The 16,292-nt window shown below is 45.0% G+C and overlaps 1 protein-coding gene across 1 annotated transcript in view; it reads left to right on the top strand.

Moving 5' to 3' along the window:
• The window catches only part of LOC124716683 (membrane metallo-endopeptidase-like 1), a 110,693-nt gene that overhangs the window by 57,437 nt on the left and 36,964 nt on the right, over positions 1-16,292 (top strand). Inside the window, exon 6 of the mRNA XM_047243222.1 lies at positions 10,760-11,012. Coding sequence (XP_047099178.1) covers positions 10,760-11,012 — 253 coding nt within the window. The remainder of the gene's footprint in view (positions 1-10,759; positions 11,013-16,292) is intronic.

Genomic DNA, 16,292 nt, shown 5'->3' with positions numbered 1-16,292 from the left:
CTCTGAAGACCGACCACAAGAAGAGAGAAGAGAGACCGGATGAAGACGAAGCAATGGGCTGTGCGTTCTTGCCACAAGCGGGTCCTCCGACGTCCAATATCGCCGAGAATTCTCGGGAAACATAAAGTGAAGACCGTTTTCCGCGCAGCAGGAAAAATCAAAGACCTTCTCGGTTCAACCAAGAATCCACGAGGTGTGATGGCACCAGGTGTGTACAAGATCGTACGCGAATGTGGGATGCAGTATAAAGGACAGACGCAGCGTTGCATCCCACAGCGCCGCAGTGAACACATCAGGCATGTACGCTTGGGTCAGACCAACAAATCTGCTGTGGCGGAACGTAGTTTTGACGAGAAGCACACCTTCGATTTCGAGGCCACAAAGAAAATATGCAGTACAAACGGATTTTGGGACTCAGTAATCAAAGAGCCCATAGAAATACGGTTACACGACAACCTAATCAACTGTGACAGTGGCTACCATCTCAGCACAGCCTGGGAGCCTGCAATCAGGAAAATCAGAGAAGAACGTTCCGTTCCACCAAGGGCCGCGCACGGAGCAGACAGAGACGGACGCCGGGACTCGAACCTCGCGCACGCGTCCCCCCTCCCCCCCCCCCCCCCCCCCACCACCACCACCACCGGCCGATCCAGGCGCATCGGGCGATTCCGCGGGCGCGTGATTGGCCGGCAGCGGGAAGCGGAGAGCGGTCCAGCAGACCGACACTTTTCCTGAAGATGATGGAGACGCATTCCATCGAAACGTTGCTACGAGACGACGATGCTACTCGGCTGACAACCCGTGAAGACTTCATATACCCCTATGTGTGCTGTGGTACCTGTAGGACCTGCCACTGCTGTCATTACAATATGGCAATCCAGGCGGGCGTCTGTACTGCGTGGATGTTCAGAACCTCCTCCGTGGATGAGAGGGTGTTCACACAATCACTGCTACCAACGTCGTTGCACAGTTGGCGCAGCACGTAGAACTTGTGCGGCAGTTCTCCGAAAGCACCATCCAATCCCTCGAAAAGCCGCAATTTGACCCCTTTCAAGGTCGCTCATTTGTCCGTAGTAAACACGAGTGGGTCTATGTGGTATGGTTGCCTACCTGCTTCACACATCTGTACCACATTAAACCTCTGATCTCCCACTCAACCCCTTTTACCTCATCCTGCACTTGACTTCAAAAATGGTTCAAATGGCTCTGAGCATTATGGGACTTAACTGTTGAGGTGATCAGTCCCCTAAAACTTAGAACTACTTAAACCTAACTAACCTAAGGACATCACACACATCCATGCCAGTGGCAGGATTCGAAACTACGACCGTAGCGGTCACGCGGTTCCAGACTGTAGCGCGTAGAACCGCTCGGCCACTACGGCCGGCGCACTTGACTTCGTTGACAACATTGCGAAGACGGGGAGGAGCCCAGACTACCATTGTCCAGTGGCCAGACGGAAGCTTCTATGCAGAGTGGGAGAGAAGCTAGTATAACACAACGAAATGTGCTTGTGCGTGAACGGCGATTAGGTGTAAAAGTGAAAGAGATGCGTCAGAAGATAAAATGAATGACTAACAGTCGCGAAACCTGTTGTCTCAGTTGAAGACGTTCCGTAAACGACACCGCGCGGAGAGGCCGCGCTGTTTAAGGCACCTTGTCACGGTTCGCAGCTCCCCCCACCCCCTCCCCACCACCACCCGTAGGAGGTTCGAGTCCTCCCTCGGGCATGGGTGTGTGTGTTATCATTAGCGTAATATAGAATTTAGTTCAAGTTAGATTAAGTAGTGTATAAGCCTAGGGCGCGTTGACCTCTGTTGTTTGGTCCCATAGCAACTTACCATCTGCGCTATTGCTACGGTCACAGGTTCGAATCTTGCCTCGGGCATGGATGTATGTGATGTCCTTAGGTTAGTTGCGTTTACGTAGTTCTAAATCTAGGGGACTGATGACCTCAGATGTTAAGTCTCATAGTGCTTAGAGGCATTTGAACCAAGCAACTTACCACAAATTTTCAATTTCCGTAAACGACGTTCGAATATTGTTGCAGTTACAGTCACGAAACACACTTGTGTAAAAAGCAAGTAGGTGGCGGGAAGAGAACTGTTTATCACCGAAAGTAGTTTCTGTTAAGTGGTAGCTTACTTTCACATACCAACTGACAGTCTCGTTTTACGATAATATGGGGATATGCAAACCATGGGCAAAACTTAAGACATATCCACGCATTATCCGATGGTTCCCCACGACTTTTGGCCATCTTGTGTAAGACCAACTACATCTCTTTCCATCCTGAACATTCTTGTTTAAAGAAACTTATAAAGTGTGTAATTAAATGGACTCCTGCTACAGTAGTTTAGTGTTTTCACTGCGATGGATCCATTTCGGCTAGAAAGCCACATTCAGACCATCTGCGAAAGTTACATAACATTTTTTATTTTATTATAATGTTGATTGATCGTATTTTCAGATACATAAATTTGGTGTTTTATCCACCTCAGCAACTGTTGTCGTACATAGTCAAATAACCGGCAACCAGCTGAGAAAATTAATCTTCATCGGTTTCGCGCATTTATTGTAGTAATGGATTCATTATTCCATTACTCATTGCTCTTGTATTTTTCAGTACCACGGCATTTTGCTGTATGAATCTTATTGCTGAACAATCGCAAATAATGCGATACGTATAACCTTCTGAAAATGGCACTAAGTCTGTGATAGTGGTTAAGAAATTAAATTTATTTTGTGCAACTACTTATTGATTATTTCGATGTATACGAGTTTTGCGTTTACCTTCCTATATCGTCAGTGGTATCTGTCATTCTCTATTGTATTACAACGTGGTGTCGATTTAGGACTCTTATGCTGCAAACTGTTTGAGGTTTTTTGCTGTTGTTCATCGACCTTTCTCATAATTTTTATTATTTGACGTTTTACTGTCAGAGTCAACGGACTGACGGATGTGACAGTTGGCCAAAGACGCTCGATCCTTACATTTGCCATGGTTTTGACGTTATCATTTTTAGTTGTATGTATGATCTTTGGTCAAGTGCCACAACTGTCAATCTTCTCATGGCGTGACAACGCTGCGTGGGTTTCAGTCTCTTCAACAGGTTTCAGCTGTTCTGACTCCCCAGAGTGGTTATCCGCCATCCTCCGACTCTAAAGACACTTCATACCTTCTTTCACGTGATCTAGCCAAGGGTTTCGTGGCCTCCCTTCATTCAAAAACCTCTTTTTCTTCCAGAATTCGTCCTAACGACATGTCCAAGCAAGGCTACTCTCCTCCTCTTTGTTATTTTTACTATGTCAGCTCCTTGTACGCAGCGACCCAGCTCATTGTTCGTTCTGCATCATTGTTATCCTGAACTGCCCAGTAGATCTTGCTGCAGAACCCCAAGTTCAAATGTCTTCAGCTGCTGCTCATCAGTACTTGTCAGTGCCCATGTTCCTCATCCGTAGGTTAGAACTGGTCTGATCATGAGCTTACGTAACACAGAATGTGCACAATTGGTGCAGATCTGTTGGAAGCAAGGCAACAGATGCAGTCCGCCAGAAAAAAAAAATTATCAACCAAATGGTGTGGGTTATGCTGCAAAGTGATATTAACTTTCTGTAGCACGCATGTGTGAGGGATGTTCTAAAGAAAAGGTACAAAACAACACTGCTCCTATAACTCAACCTTTATGAAAACCAATCACCAGAGACCCGATTGCAACTATATCACTGTTTCACGAGCCTAAGGATTCCCTATTCCCAGAATTCCTGTGCCTGTGGCAGGGGGCATTCCTCCACTGTGTCATTCAGTTGGCCGTCCGAGTTGAAGCCCTTCCTCTGAGTTACTTTTGAAGCGCAAGAAACAGATGAATGTCGCAGGGTGACATGTCTGGATTGTAGGGCGGATGCTCAAACTGTTCCACTTGACCTTGGCCATCACAGTTTGTTTGACGTTGGGGAGACGTGTGAATGCACATTCTCTCTCTCTCTCTATTCGTTTAGTCGGTTCCGACTCTTCGTGACCCCATGAACCGAATCACGCCACTTTTTCCTGTCTTGCACTTTCTCCCGTAGACCTTCCAGGTTGGAACACATTGCTTCTGTGATGCCATCGATCCATCTCATCCTCTGACGTCCTCTTCTTCTAGTTCCTTCAATCTTCCCCAGCATTAATGTTTTTTCCAGCGAGGCATGCCTTCGCATTGTGTGTCCAAAGTAGGTCAGCTTTTGTTTTAACGTTAGACCTTCCAGGGAGAAATCTGGTTTTATTTGCTCCAATATTGATCTGTTGGTTCTCTTTGCAGTCCATGGAACTCTAAGAAGTTTCCTCCAACACCACAATTCGAAGGAGTCAATTCTTCGCCGTTCAGCCTTTCTAATGGTCCAGGTCTCACATCCATACATCACAACTGGAAAGACCATAGCCCTCACAATACGGATCTTTGTTGCTACTGTTATATTGCATGCACATTATCGTGGAGCAGAACCATTCCCTCTGTGAGCAGCCCAGGCCTTTTGCTGTTGATAGACGTATGTAGGCTACAGAGAGTGTCTCGCAGTAGACGTCGCTATTAAAGGTTTCACCGTACTCGAGGAATTCGATCGGCATCGGACCTTGGGCGTAGATAAAGATGGTGAGTGTCACCCAGCCTCTCTACGTTATCCCATACCAGCATATAAAAATTCCAACCAGTTCGGTTGTTAAGACGTTTCGTACCTCTTCACTTCAATACTGTGTGATTAAAAGTATTCAGACACCTGGCTGAAAATGACTTACAAGTTCGTGGCAGCCTCCATCGGTAATGCTAGAATGTGGTGTTGCCCCACCCATAGCCTTGACGACAGCTTTAACTCTCGCAGCCATACGTTCAATGAGGTGCTCGAAGGATTTTTGGGGAATGGCAGCCCATCCTTCATTGAATGCTACACTCAGAAGTATCGATGTCTATCGGTGAGGCCTGCCATGAAGTCGGCTTCCAAAACATCTCAAAGGTGTTCTATTGGATTCCGGACAGGGCTCTATGCAGGCCAGTCCATTACAAGGATGTTATTGTCATGTAACCACACCGCCACAGGCCGTGCATTATGAACAAATGCTCGATCGTGTTGGAAGATGCAGTCGCCATCCCCGAATCGCTCTACAACAATGGGAAGCAAGAAGGCGCTTAAAACATCAATGTACGCCTGTGCTGTGATACTGCCACGCATAAGAAAAAGAGGTGCAACCCCCACCTTGAAAAACACGACCACACGATAACACCATCGACTCCGAATTTTACTGTCGGCACTACACACGCTGGCAGATGACGTTCACCGGGCATTCGCCATACCCACACCTTGCCATCGGATCGCCACATTGTGTACCGTGATTCGTCACTCCACACAACGTTTTTCCGCTGTTCAATCGTCCAATGTTTACGCTCCTTACACCAAGCAAGCCGTTGTTTGGCATTTGCCGGCATGATGTGTGGCTTATGAGCAGCCGCTCGACCATGGAATCCAAGTTTTCTCACCTCGCGCCTAACTGTCATAATACTACCGGTGGATCCCGATGCAGTTTGGAATTCCTGTGTGATGGTCTGGATAGATGTCTGCCTATTACACATTACGACCCTCTTCAAATGTCGGAGGTCTCTGAAAGTCAACAAACGAGGTCGGCCTGTATGCTTTTGTGCTGAACGTGCCCCTTTATGTTTCCACTTCACTGTCACATCGGAAACAGTTGACATAGGTATGTCTAGGAGTGTGGAAACCTCGCGTACAGCCGGCCGCGTTGGCCGTGCGGTTCTAGGCGCTTCAGTCCGGATCGCGTGACTGCTACGGTCGCAGGCTCGAATCCTGCCTCGGGCATGGATGTGTGTAACGTGCTTAGGATAGTTAGGTTTAAGTAGTTCTAAGTTCTAGGGGACTGATGACCTCAGAAGTTAAGTCCCATAGTGCTCAGAGCCATTTGAAACATTTTAAAGCCACCTCCTTGAAAAATACGACCACACAATAACACCACCGCCTCCGGATTTTACTGTTGGTAATACACACGCTGGCAGATGACGTTCACCGGGTGTTCGCCATAACCACACCCTGATATCGGATAGCAACATTGTGTACCGTGATTCGTCACTCCACACAACCTTTCTCCACTGTTCAATCGTCCAATGTTATGCTCCTAACGGCAAGCGAAGTGTCGTTTGGCATTTATCGGTGTGATGTGTGGCTTATGAGCAGCCGCTCGACAATGAAATCCAAGTTTTCTCACCTCGCGCCTAACTGTCATAGTACTTCCGGTGGATCCTGATGCAGTTTGGAATTCCTGTGTGATGGTCTGGATAGATGTCTGCCTGTTACACATTACGACCATCTTCAACTGTCGGCGGTCTCTGTCAGTCAACAATCACGGTCGGCCTGTATGCTTTTGTACTAAACATGTCCCTTTACGTTTCCACTTCACTGTCACATCGGAAACTGTTGACCTAGGCATGTTTAGGAGTGTGGAAACCTCGGGTACAGACGTATGACACAAGTGACACCCAATCACCTGACCACGTTCGAAGTCGGCGAGTTCCTCGGAGCACCCCGTTCTACTTCTTTTTTTTTCCCTTGGTCATCAGTCTACTGACTGGTTTGATGCGGCCCGCCACGAATTCCTTTCCTGTGCTAACCTCTTCATCTCAGAGTAGCACTTGCAACCTACGTCCTCAATTATTTGTTTGACGTATTACAATCTCTGTCTTCCTCTACAGTTTTTGCCCTCTACCGCTCCCTCTAGTACCATGGAAGTCATTCCCTCATGTCTTCCAGATGTCCTATCATCCTGTCCCGTCTCCTTATCAGTGTTTTCCACATATTCCTTTCTTCTCCGATTCTGCGTAGAACCTCCTCATTCCTTACCTTATCAGTCCACCTAATTTTCAACATTCGTCTATAGCACCACATCTGAAATGCTTCGATTCTCTTCTGTTCCGGTTTTCCTACAGTCCATATTTTCACTAGCATACAATGCTGTACTCCAGACGTACATCCTCAAAAATTTCTTCCTCAAATTAAGGCCGGTATTTGATATTAGTAGACTTCTCTTGGCCAGAAATGCCTTTTTTGCCATAGCGAGTCTGCTTTTGATGTCCTCCTTGCTCCGTCCGTCATTGGTTATTTTACTGCCTAGGTAGCAGAATTCCTTAACTTCATTGACTTCGTGACCATCAATCCTGATGTTAAGTTTCTCGCTGTTCTAATTTCTACTACTTCTCATTACCTTCGTCTTTCTCCAATTTACTCGCAAACCATACTGTGTACTCATTAGACTGTTCATTCCGTTCAGCAGGTCATTTAATTCTTCTTCACTTTCACGCAGGATAGCAATGTCATCAGCGAATCGTATCATTGATATCCTTTCACCTTGTATTTTAATTCCACTCCTGAACCTTTCTTTTATTTCCATCATTGCTTCCTCGATGTACAGATTGAAGAGTAGGGGCGAAAGGCTACAGCCTTGTCCTACACCCTTCTTAATACGAGCACTTCGTTCCTGATCGTCCACTCTTATTATTCCCTTTTGGTTGTTGTACATATTGTATATGACCCGTCTCTCCCTATAGCTTACCCCTACTTTTTTCAGAATCTCGAACAGCTTGCACCATCTTATATTGTCGAAAGCTTTTTCCAGGTCGACAAATCCTATGAAAGTGTCTAGATTTTTCTTTAGCCTTGCTTCCAATATTAGCCGTAACGTCAGAATTGCCTCTCTGGTCCCTTTACTTTTCCTAAAGCCAAACTGATCGTCACCTAGCGCATTCTCAATTTTCTTTTCCATTCTTCTGTATATTATTCTTGTAAGCAGCTTCGATGCATGAGCAGTTAAGCTGATTGTGCGATAATTCTCGCACTTGTCAGCTCTTGCCGTCTTCGGAATTGTGTGGATGATGCTTTTCCGAAAGTCAGATGGTATATCGCCAGACTCCTATATTCTACACACCAACGTGAATAGTAGATTTGTTGCCACTTCCCCCAATGATTTTAGAAATTCTGATGGAATGTTATCTATCCCTTTTCCCTTATTTGACCGTAAGTCCTCCAAAGTTCTTTTAAATTCCGATTCTAATACTGGATCCCCTATGTCTTCTAAATCGACTCCTTTTTCTTCTTCTATCATATCAGACAAATCTTCACCCTCATAGAGGCTTTCAATGTATTCTTTCCACCTATCTGCTCTCTCCTCTGCATTTAACAGTGGAATTCCCGTTGCACTCTTAGTGTTACCACCGTTGCTTTTAATGTCACCAAAGGTTGTTTTGACTTTCCTGTATGCTGAGTCTGTCCTTCCGACAATCATATCTTTTTCGATGTCTTCAGATTTTTCCTGCAGCCATTTCGTCTTAGCTTCCCTGCACTTCCTATTTATTTCATTCCTCAGCGACTTGTATTTCTGTGTTCCTGATTTTCCTGGAACATGTTTGTACTTCCTCCTTTCATCAATCAACTGAAGTATTTCTTCTTTTACCCATGGTTTCTTCGCAATTACCTTCTTTCTACCTATGTTTTCCTTCCCAACTTCTGTGATGGCCCTTTTTAGAGATGTCCATTCCTCTTCAACTGTAATGCCTACTGCGCTATTCCTTATTGCTGTATCTATAGCGTTAGAGAACTTCAAACGTATCTCGGCATTCCTTAGTACTTCCGTATCTGCTTCCTTACCACGTCTAATGACAGCTAAGGTCACTGATGTGGAGTACCTGGCAGTAGGTGGCAGCACAATGCAACTAATATCAAAAACGTATGTTTTTGAGGGCGTCCAGATAGTTTTGAGCTCATATATATATATATATATATATATATATATATATATATATATATATATATATATATCATTTTAAGATGGGTATTGTATCACGGAACAAATACCGTCAACACTGGCGGAATGTTACGTGATACCACGTACTTATACGTTTGTGACTATTAGAGCGCCATCGATCACAAAGCGAAAAAAGTGGTTCAACTAAAACATTCATATTTCCTTACGTACTACAGGAATATGTAATAAAACATGGGGATTCCTATTTTAAAAAACGCAGTTGATATCCGTTTGACCTATGGCAGCACCATCTAGCGGACTAACCATAGCGCCATCTGGTTTTCCCCTTCAAGATAGACGAGTTTGGTTCTTTGTAGTTTTTTGTTTGATGCTTATTTCGTGAGATATGTGGCCCAGTCACTATCAATGGACCACCCTGTATATATACACTAATGGCCATTAAATTGCTACACCAAGAAGAAATGCAGATGATAAACGGGTATTCATTGGACAAATATATTATACTAGAACTGACATGTGATTACATTTTCACGCAATTTCAGTGCATAGATACTGAGAAATCAGTATCTAGAACAATCACTTCTCTGGCCATAATAACGGCCTTGATACGCCTGGGCATTGAGTCAAACAGAGTTTGGATGGCGTGTGCGGGTACAGCTACGCATGCAGCTTCAACACGATACCACAGTTCATCAAGAGTAGTGACTGGCGTATTGTGACGAGCCAGTTGCTCGGACACCATTGACCAGACATTTTCAATTGGTGAGAGATCTGGAGAATGTGCTGGCAGCAGTCGAACATTTTCTGTATCAAGAAAGGACCGTACAGGACCTGCAACATCCGGTCGTGCATTATCCTGCTGAAATGTAGGGTTTCGCAGAGATCGAATGAAGGGTAGAGCCACGGGTCGTAACACATCTGAAATGTAACGTCCACAGTTCAAAGTGCTGTCAATGCGAACAAGAGGTGACCGAGACGTTTAACCAATGGCACCCCATACCATCACGCCGGGTGATACGCCAGTAAGGCGATGACGAATACATGCTTCCAATGTGTGTTCACCGCGATGTCGCCAAACACGGTTGCGACCATCATGACGCTGTAAACAGAACCTGGATTCATCCGAAAAAATGACGTTTGATCATTCATGCACCAAGGTTGTTCATTCAGTACACCATCGCAGGCGCTCCTGTCTGTGATGCAGCGTCAAGGGTAACCGCAGCCATGGTCTCCGAGCTGATCGTCCATACTGCTGTAAACGTCGTCAAACTGTTCGTGCAGATGGTTTTTGTCTAGCAAACGTCCCCATATGTTGACTCAGGGATCGAGACGTGGCTGCACGATCCGTCACAGCCATGCGGATAAGATGCATGTCATCTCGATTGCTAGTGATACGAGGCCGTTGGGATCCAGCACGGCGTTCCGTATTACCCTCCTGAACTCACCGATTCCATATTCTGCTAACAGTCATTGGATCTCGACCAACGCGAGCAGCAATGTATCGATACGATAAACCGCAATCGCGATAGGTTACAATACGACCTTTATCAGAGTCGGAAACGTGATGGTACGCATTTCTCCTCCTTACACAAGGCTTCACAACAACGTTTCATCAGGCAACGCCGGTCAACTGCTGTTTGTGTATGAGAAATCGGTTGGAAACTTTCCTCATGTCAGCAGGTTGTAGGTGTCGCCACCGGTGCCAACCTTGTGTGAATGCTCTGAAAAGGTTAGCATTTGGATCATATCACAGCATCTTCTTCCTGTCGGTTAAATTTCGCGTGTGTAGCACGTCACCTTCTTGGTGTAGCAATTTTACTGGCCAGTAGTATTATATATATATATATATATATATATATATATATATATATATTCATTATTTTTTAAATACGTCTTGTATCCTGGTGCCACGAATGCACAGTGTTGCACCAAAAAGTAAGGGGTCTGGCTGGATTGCAGAGACGCTGGAGAGCCGCGGCCTGAGCCCAGCCAAGCGCGCCATGGAGTCTGTCGGTCTGGAGCTGGAGGCTCCAGCACCACTGGGAGGGGGCGCGGTGCCCGCGCAGTCGTCGTGGTCGGCGGTGATGGGCCGAACGCGGCGCCTGCTCGCCTACGAGACGCTGTTCGGCGTCGGCGTCTACTGGGACCTCCACAACCGCTCCGTCAACACCATCATGCTGGGGCGGCCCGCCAGCAAGTCGCCGCTGCCCTCGTGAGTCGCCAGCCTGCACCCTTTGTCCTGTTCCTGACAGCGTGTCGCTTCATCTTCTCCTGGTGGGCTCGCTCATACACCGCGGAACACAGCTAAATGGCCGTCTTTTTTTTTAAAAAAAAAAAAAAAAAAGTCCTGTCAATTATCCCACTGTGACGCAGTAATTCTGAATTAGGCTCTAAGGGGCCTACAATCTTCCTATGCAACGGTCCAAAAGCGTGGCTCTAAGGTTCACGCGAGTAGAAAGGTGGGTTACTGACGTCACACTGGCACCAAATTTCATGTGGAAAAAAGGCCAGTGCTCTGAGGTTCACACGAGTAGAAAGGTCGGTTATTGACCTCACTCTGGCACCAAATTTCACCATTAATCTGCCGAGTGCCAACGTGAATGTGGTCACACGCAAGGTCGTCACAACCCCACACCACCTACACCTTGCCTAATGTCAGTCACTCTCTTGACACCTCTGCGACAGACGTCAGAACCGTGAGGCCCAGTGTTGAAATCACGCTGTTTTCTTATGGGGGCCGAGGAAAACATTTCCATACACACCGCCGATCCTAATCGACGCAAAAGGGGCCTCAGGAGGCGGCATAGAGGGCGTCAGTGAAACCGCCCCTTCCCTTGGGGCGATCATGTGCACACAACTCGTGGTCGAAAACGACAGTTCGCTCTGCACTGTGAAACATACAAATAACACCTTTCTTGACAACCTTGCACACGGATGACACCAGGCCGACGAATAAAAACTTCTCTAAGGACGTTACGCGCTGCAATCCCAGCGAGCGTGATCTGACTTCCTTCGAGTGGAGCGCGACCGCAGTTTTTGTTCTGGTATACAGGCTGAGTCACGAAGATATGAAAATATTTTAATATGTTATTCGACATGTAAAACTAAAGACAAAAGTTCATGTAAACATAGGTCCGCAAATGTTTAGAAAAAATGGTTCAAATGGCTCTGAGCGCTATGGGACTTATCATCTATGGTCATCAGTCCCCTAGAACTTAGAACTACTTAAACCTAACTAACCTAAGGACATCATACAACACCCAGTCATCACGAAGCAGAGAAAATTCCTGACCCCGCCGGGAATCGAACCCGGGCGTGGGAAGCGAGAACGCTACCGCACGACCACGAGCTGTGGACAGCAGATGTTTAGTTACGGGGTTAAGGCTAATAAAAGATTTTGCCTCAAATTTAGCAACTCCGATAATATGAAGCCATCGCGAAACTGTACGATGTAAAATTAAAGCATAATTTCCGTTTATTTTGTTGTTGTTGGTCTCTTGAATCTAATAAAATATGTCCCAGACGCGTATCTGCAGCAGTTTTCCAGAATATTGTTGTTGTTGTTGTGGTCTTCAGTCCTGAGACTGGTTTGAGGCAGCTCTCCATGCTACTCTATCCTGTGCAAGTTTTTTCATCTCCCAGTACCTACTGCAACCTACATCCTTCTGAATCTGCTTAGTGTATTCATCTCTTGGTCTCCCTCTACGATTTTTACCCTCCACGCTGCCCTCCAATACTAAATTGGTGATCCCTTGATGCCTCAGAACATGTCCTACCAACCGATCCCTTCTTCTGGTCAAGTTGTGCCACAAACTTCTCTTCTCCCCAATCCTATTCAATACTTCCTCATTAGTTATGTGATCTACCCATCTAATCTTCAGCATTCTTCTGTAGCACCACATTTCGAAAGCTTCTATTCTCTTCTTGTCCAAACTATTTATCGTCCATGTTTCACTTCCATACATGGCTACACTCCATACGAATACTTTCAGAAATGACTTCCTGACACTTAAATCTATACTGGATGTTAACAAATTTCTCTTCTTCAGAAACGCTTTCCTTGCCATTGACAGCCTACATTTTATATCCTCTCTACTTCGACCATCATCAGTTATTTTGCTCCCCAAATAGCAAAACTCCTTTACTACTTTAAGTGCCTCATTTCCTAATCTAATTCCCTCAGCATCACCCGACTTAATTAGACTACATTCCATTATCCTTGTTTTGCTTTTGTTGATGTTCATCTTATATCCTCCTTTCAGGACACTGTCCATTCCATTCAACTGCTCTTCCAAGTCCTTTGCTGTCTCTGACAGAATTACAATGTCATCGGCGAACCTCAAAGTTTTTATTTCTTGTCCATGAATTTTAATACCTACTCCGAATTTTTCTTTTGTTTCCTTTACTGTTTGCTCAATATACAGATTGAACAACATCGGGGAGAGGCTACAACCCTGTCTTACTCCCTTCCCAACCACTGCTTCCTTTTCATGTCCCTCGACTCTTATAACTGCCATCTGGTTTCTGTACAAATTGTAAATAGCCTTTCGCTCCCTGTATTTTACCCCTGCCACCTTTAGAATTTGAAAGAGAGTATTCTAGTCAACATTGTCAAACGCTTTCTCTAAGTCTACAAATGCTAGAAACGTAGGTTTGCCTTTCCTTAATCTTTCTTCTAAGATAAGTCGTAAGGTCAGTATTGCCTCACGTGTTCCAGTGTTTCTACGGAATCCAAACTGATCTTCCCCGAGGTTGGCTTCTACTAGTTTTTCCATTCGTCTGTAAAGAATTCGTGTTAGTATTTTGCAGCTGTGACTTATTAAGCTGATAGTTCGGTAATTTTCACATCTGTCAACACCTGCTTTCTTTGGGATTGGAATTATTATATTCTTCTTGAAGTCTGAGGGTATTTCGCCTGTTTCATACATCTTGCTCACCAGATGGTAGAGTTTTGTCAGGACTGGCTCTCCCACGGCCGTCAGTAGTTCCAATGGAATATTGTCTACTCCGGGGGCCTTGTTTCGACTCAGGTCTTTCAGTGCTCTGTCAAACTCTTCACGCAGTATCATATCTCCCATTTCATCTTCATCTACATCCTCTTCCATTTCCATAATATTGTCCTCAAGTACATCGCCCTTGTATAGACCCTCTATATACTCCTTCCACCTTTCTGCTTTCCCTTCTTTGCTTAGAACTGGGTTTCCATCTGAGGCCTTGATATTCATACAAGTCGTTCTCTTATCTCCAAAGGTCTCTTTAATTTTCCTGTAGGCGGTATCTATCTTACCCCTAGTGAGATAGGCCTCTACATCCTTACCTTTGTCCTCTAGCCATCCCTGCTTAGCCATTTTGCACTTCCTGTCGATCTCATTTTTGAGACGTTTGTATTCCTTTTTGCCTGTTTCACTTACTGCATTTTTATATTTTCTCCTTTCATCAATTAAATTCAATATTTCTTCTGTTACCCAAGGATTTCTACTAGCCCTCGTCTTTTTACCTACTTGATCCTCTGCTGCCTTCACTACTTCATCCCTCAAAGCTACCCATTCTTCTTCTACTGTATTTATTTCCCCCATTCCTGTCAATTGCTCCCTTATGCTCTCCCTGAATCTCTGTACAACCTCTGGTTCTTTTAGTTTATCCAGGTCCCATCTTCTTAAATTCCCACCTTTTTGCAGTTTCTTCAGTTTTAATCTACAGGTCATAACCAATAGATTGTGATCAGAGTCCACATCTGCCCCTGGAAATGTCTTACAATTTAAAACCTGGTTCCTAAATCTCTGTCTTACCATTATATAATCTATCTGATACCTTTTAGTATCGCCAGGGTTCTTCCATGTATACAACCTTCTTAAACCAAGTGTTAGTTATGATTATGTTGTGCTCTGTGCAAAATTCGACCAGGCGGCTTCCTCTTTCATTTCTGTCCCCCAATCCATATTCACCTACTATGTTTCCTTCTCTCCCTTTTCCTACACTCGAATTCCAGTCACCCATGACTATTAAATTTTCGTCTCCCTTCACAATCTGAATAATTTATTTTATTTCATCATACATTTCTTCAATTTCTTCGTCATCTGCAGAGCTAGTTGGCATATAAGCTTGTACTACTGTAGTAGGCGTGGGCTTCGTATCTATCTTGGCCACAATAATGCGTTCACTATGCTGTTTGTAGTAGCTTACCCGCATTCCTATTTTCCTATTCATTATTAAACCTACTCCTGCATTACCCCTATTTGATTTTGTGTTTATAACCCTGTAGTCACCTGACCAGAAGTCTTGTTCCTCCTGCCACCGAACTTCACTAATTCCCACTATATCTAACTTCAACCTATCCATTTCCCTTTTTAAATTTTCTAACCTACCTGCCCGATTAAGGGATCTGACATTCCACGCTCCGATCCGTAGAACGCCAGTTTTCTTTCTCCTGATAACGACATCCTCTTGAGTAGTCCCCGCCCGGAGATCCGAATGGGGGACTATTTTACCTCCGGAATATTTTACCCAAGAGGACGCCATCATCATGTAATCATACAGTAAAGCTGCATGCCCTCGGGAAAAATTACGGCTGTAGTTTCCCCTTGCTTTCAGCCGTCCGCAGTACCAGCACAGCAAGGCCGTTTTGGTTATTGTTACAAGGCCAGATCAGTCAATCATCCAGACTGTTGCCCTTGCAACTACTGAAAAGGCTGCTGCCCCTCTTCAGGAACCACACGTTTGTCTGGCCTCTCAACAGATACCCCTCCGTTGTGGTTGCACCTACGGTACGGCTATCTGTATCGCTGAGGCACGCAAGCCTCCCCACCAACGGCAAGGTCCATGGTTCATGGGGGGGTTCCAGAATATCCAGAGAAGCAAAGATTATCATGCAAGTAAATTTGTTTACTTTCGATTGACAATGTAGAAACGTTTATGTCATTGTTGGCAACCGTTAGTGAGTTGTTTCAAACGTTTCCTGACCTTGAAACGAGTCAGTTATTTGTATTGTTCAGTGAAAGAACATATAACAACAGTGCATTTCAGTGAAACCATACAGCAACTGTTGTAGTTTGTATATTATTTATGAAATAGGGATGCCTTTCAAAGTTACGACAGAGGAATACGCCGATATGGTGTTTATTTACGGCAAATGTGATGGTAATCCTACGGCTGCAGTTAACGAATATCGCGTACGTTATCCAACTCGGAGGACTCCGAATGCACGAACCATTAGTGAAGTATTTCGAATGTTACGGGAGCGTTCATAATCAGTACGAGCGCTCCATACGTGAAATACGATGATGAAGGTATTATGGATGCTGCTCAACGTAGCCCGGGTACCAGTACACGACGTATCTCTTAACGACTAGGCATTTCGCAATCTAAGGTATGGCGTACACTGAAGCACAATAATCTGTATCCTTACCATAAACAAAAAGTGCATCATTTGCACCCGGAAGCTCCTGCCCTTCGCTTGGAGTTGTGCAACTGACTGAATACTAATTGGCAGTAA

The sequence above is a fragment of the Schistocerca piceifrons genome, chromosome 9, assembly GCF_021461385.2.
Source record: "Schistocerca piceifrons isolate TAMUIC-IGC-003096 chromosome 9, iqSchPice1.1, whole genome shotgun sequence".
Classification (NCBI taxonomy): domain Eukaryota; kingdom Metazoa; phylum Arthropoda; class Insecta; order Orthoptera; family Acrididae; genus Schistocerca; species Schistocerca piceifrons.
Note: the sequence above shows the minus strand (reverse complement) of the source record. Positions and strands in the feature narration are given on the sequence as shown.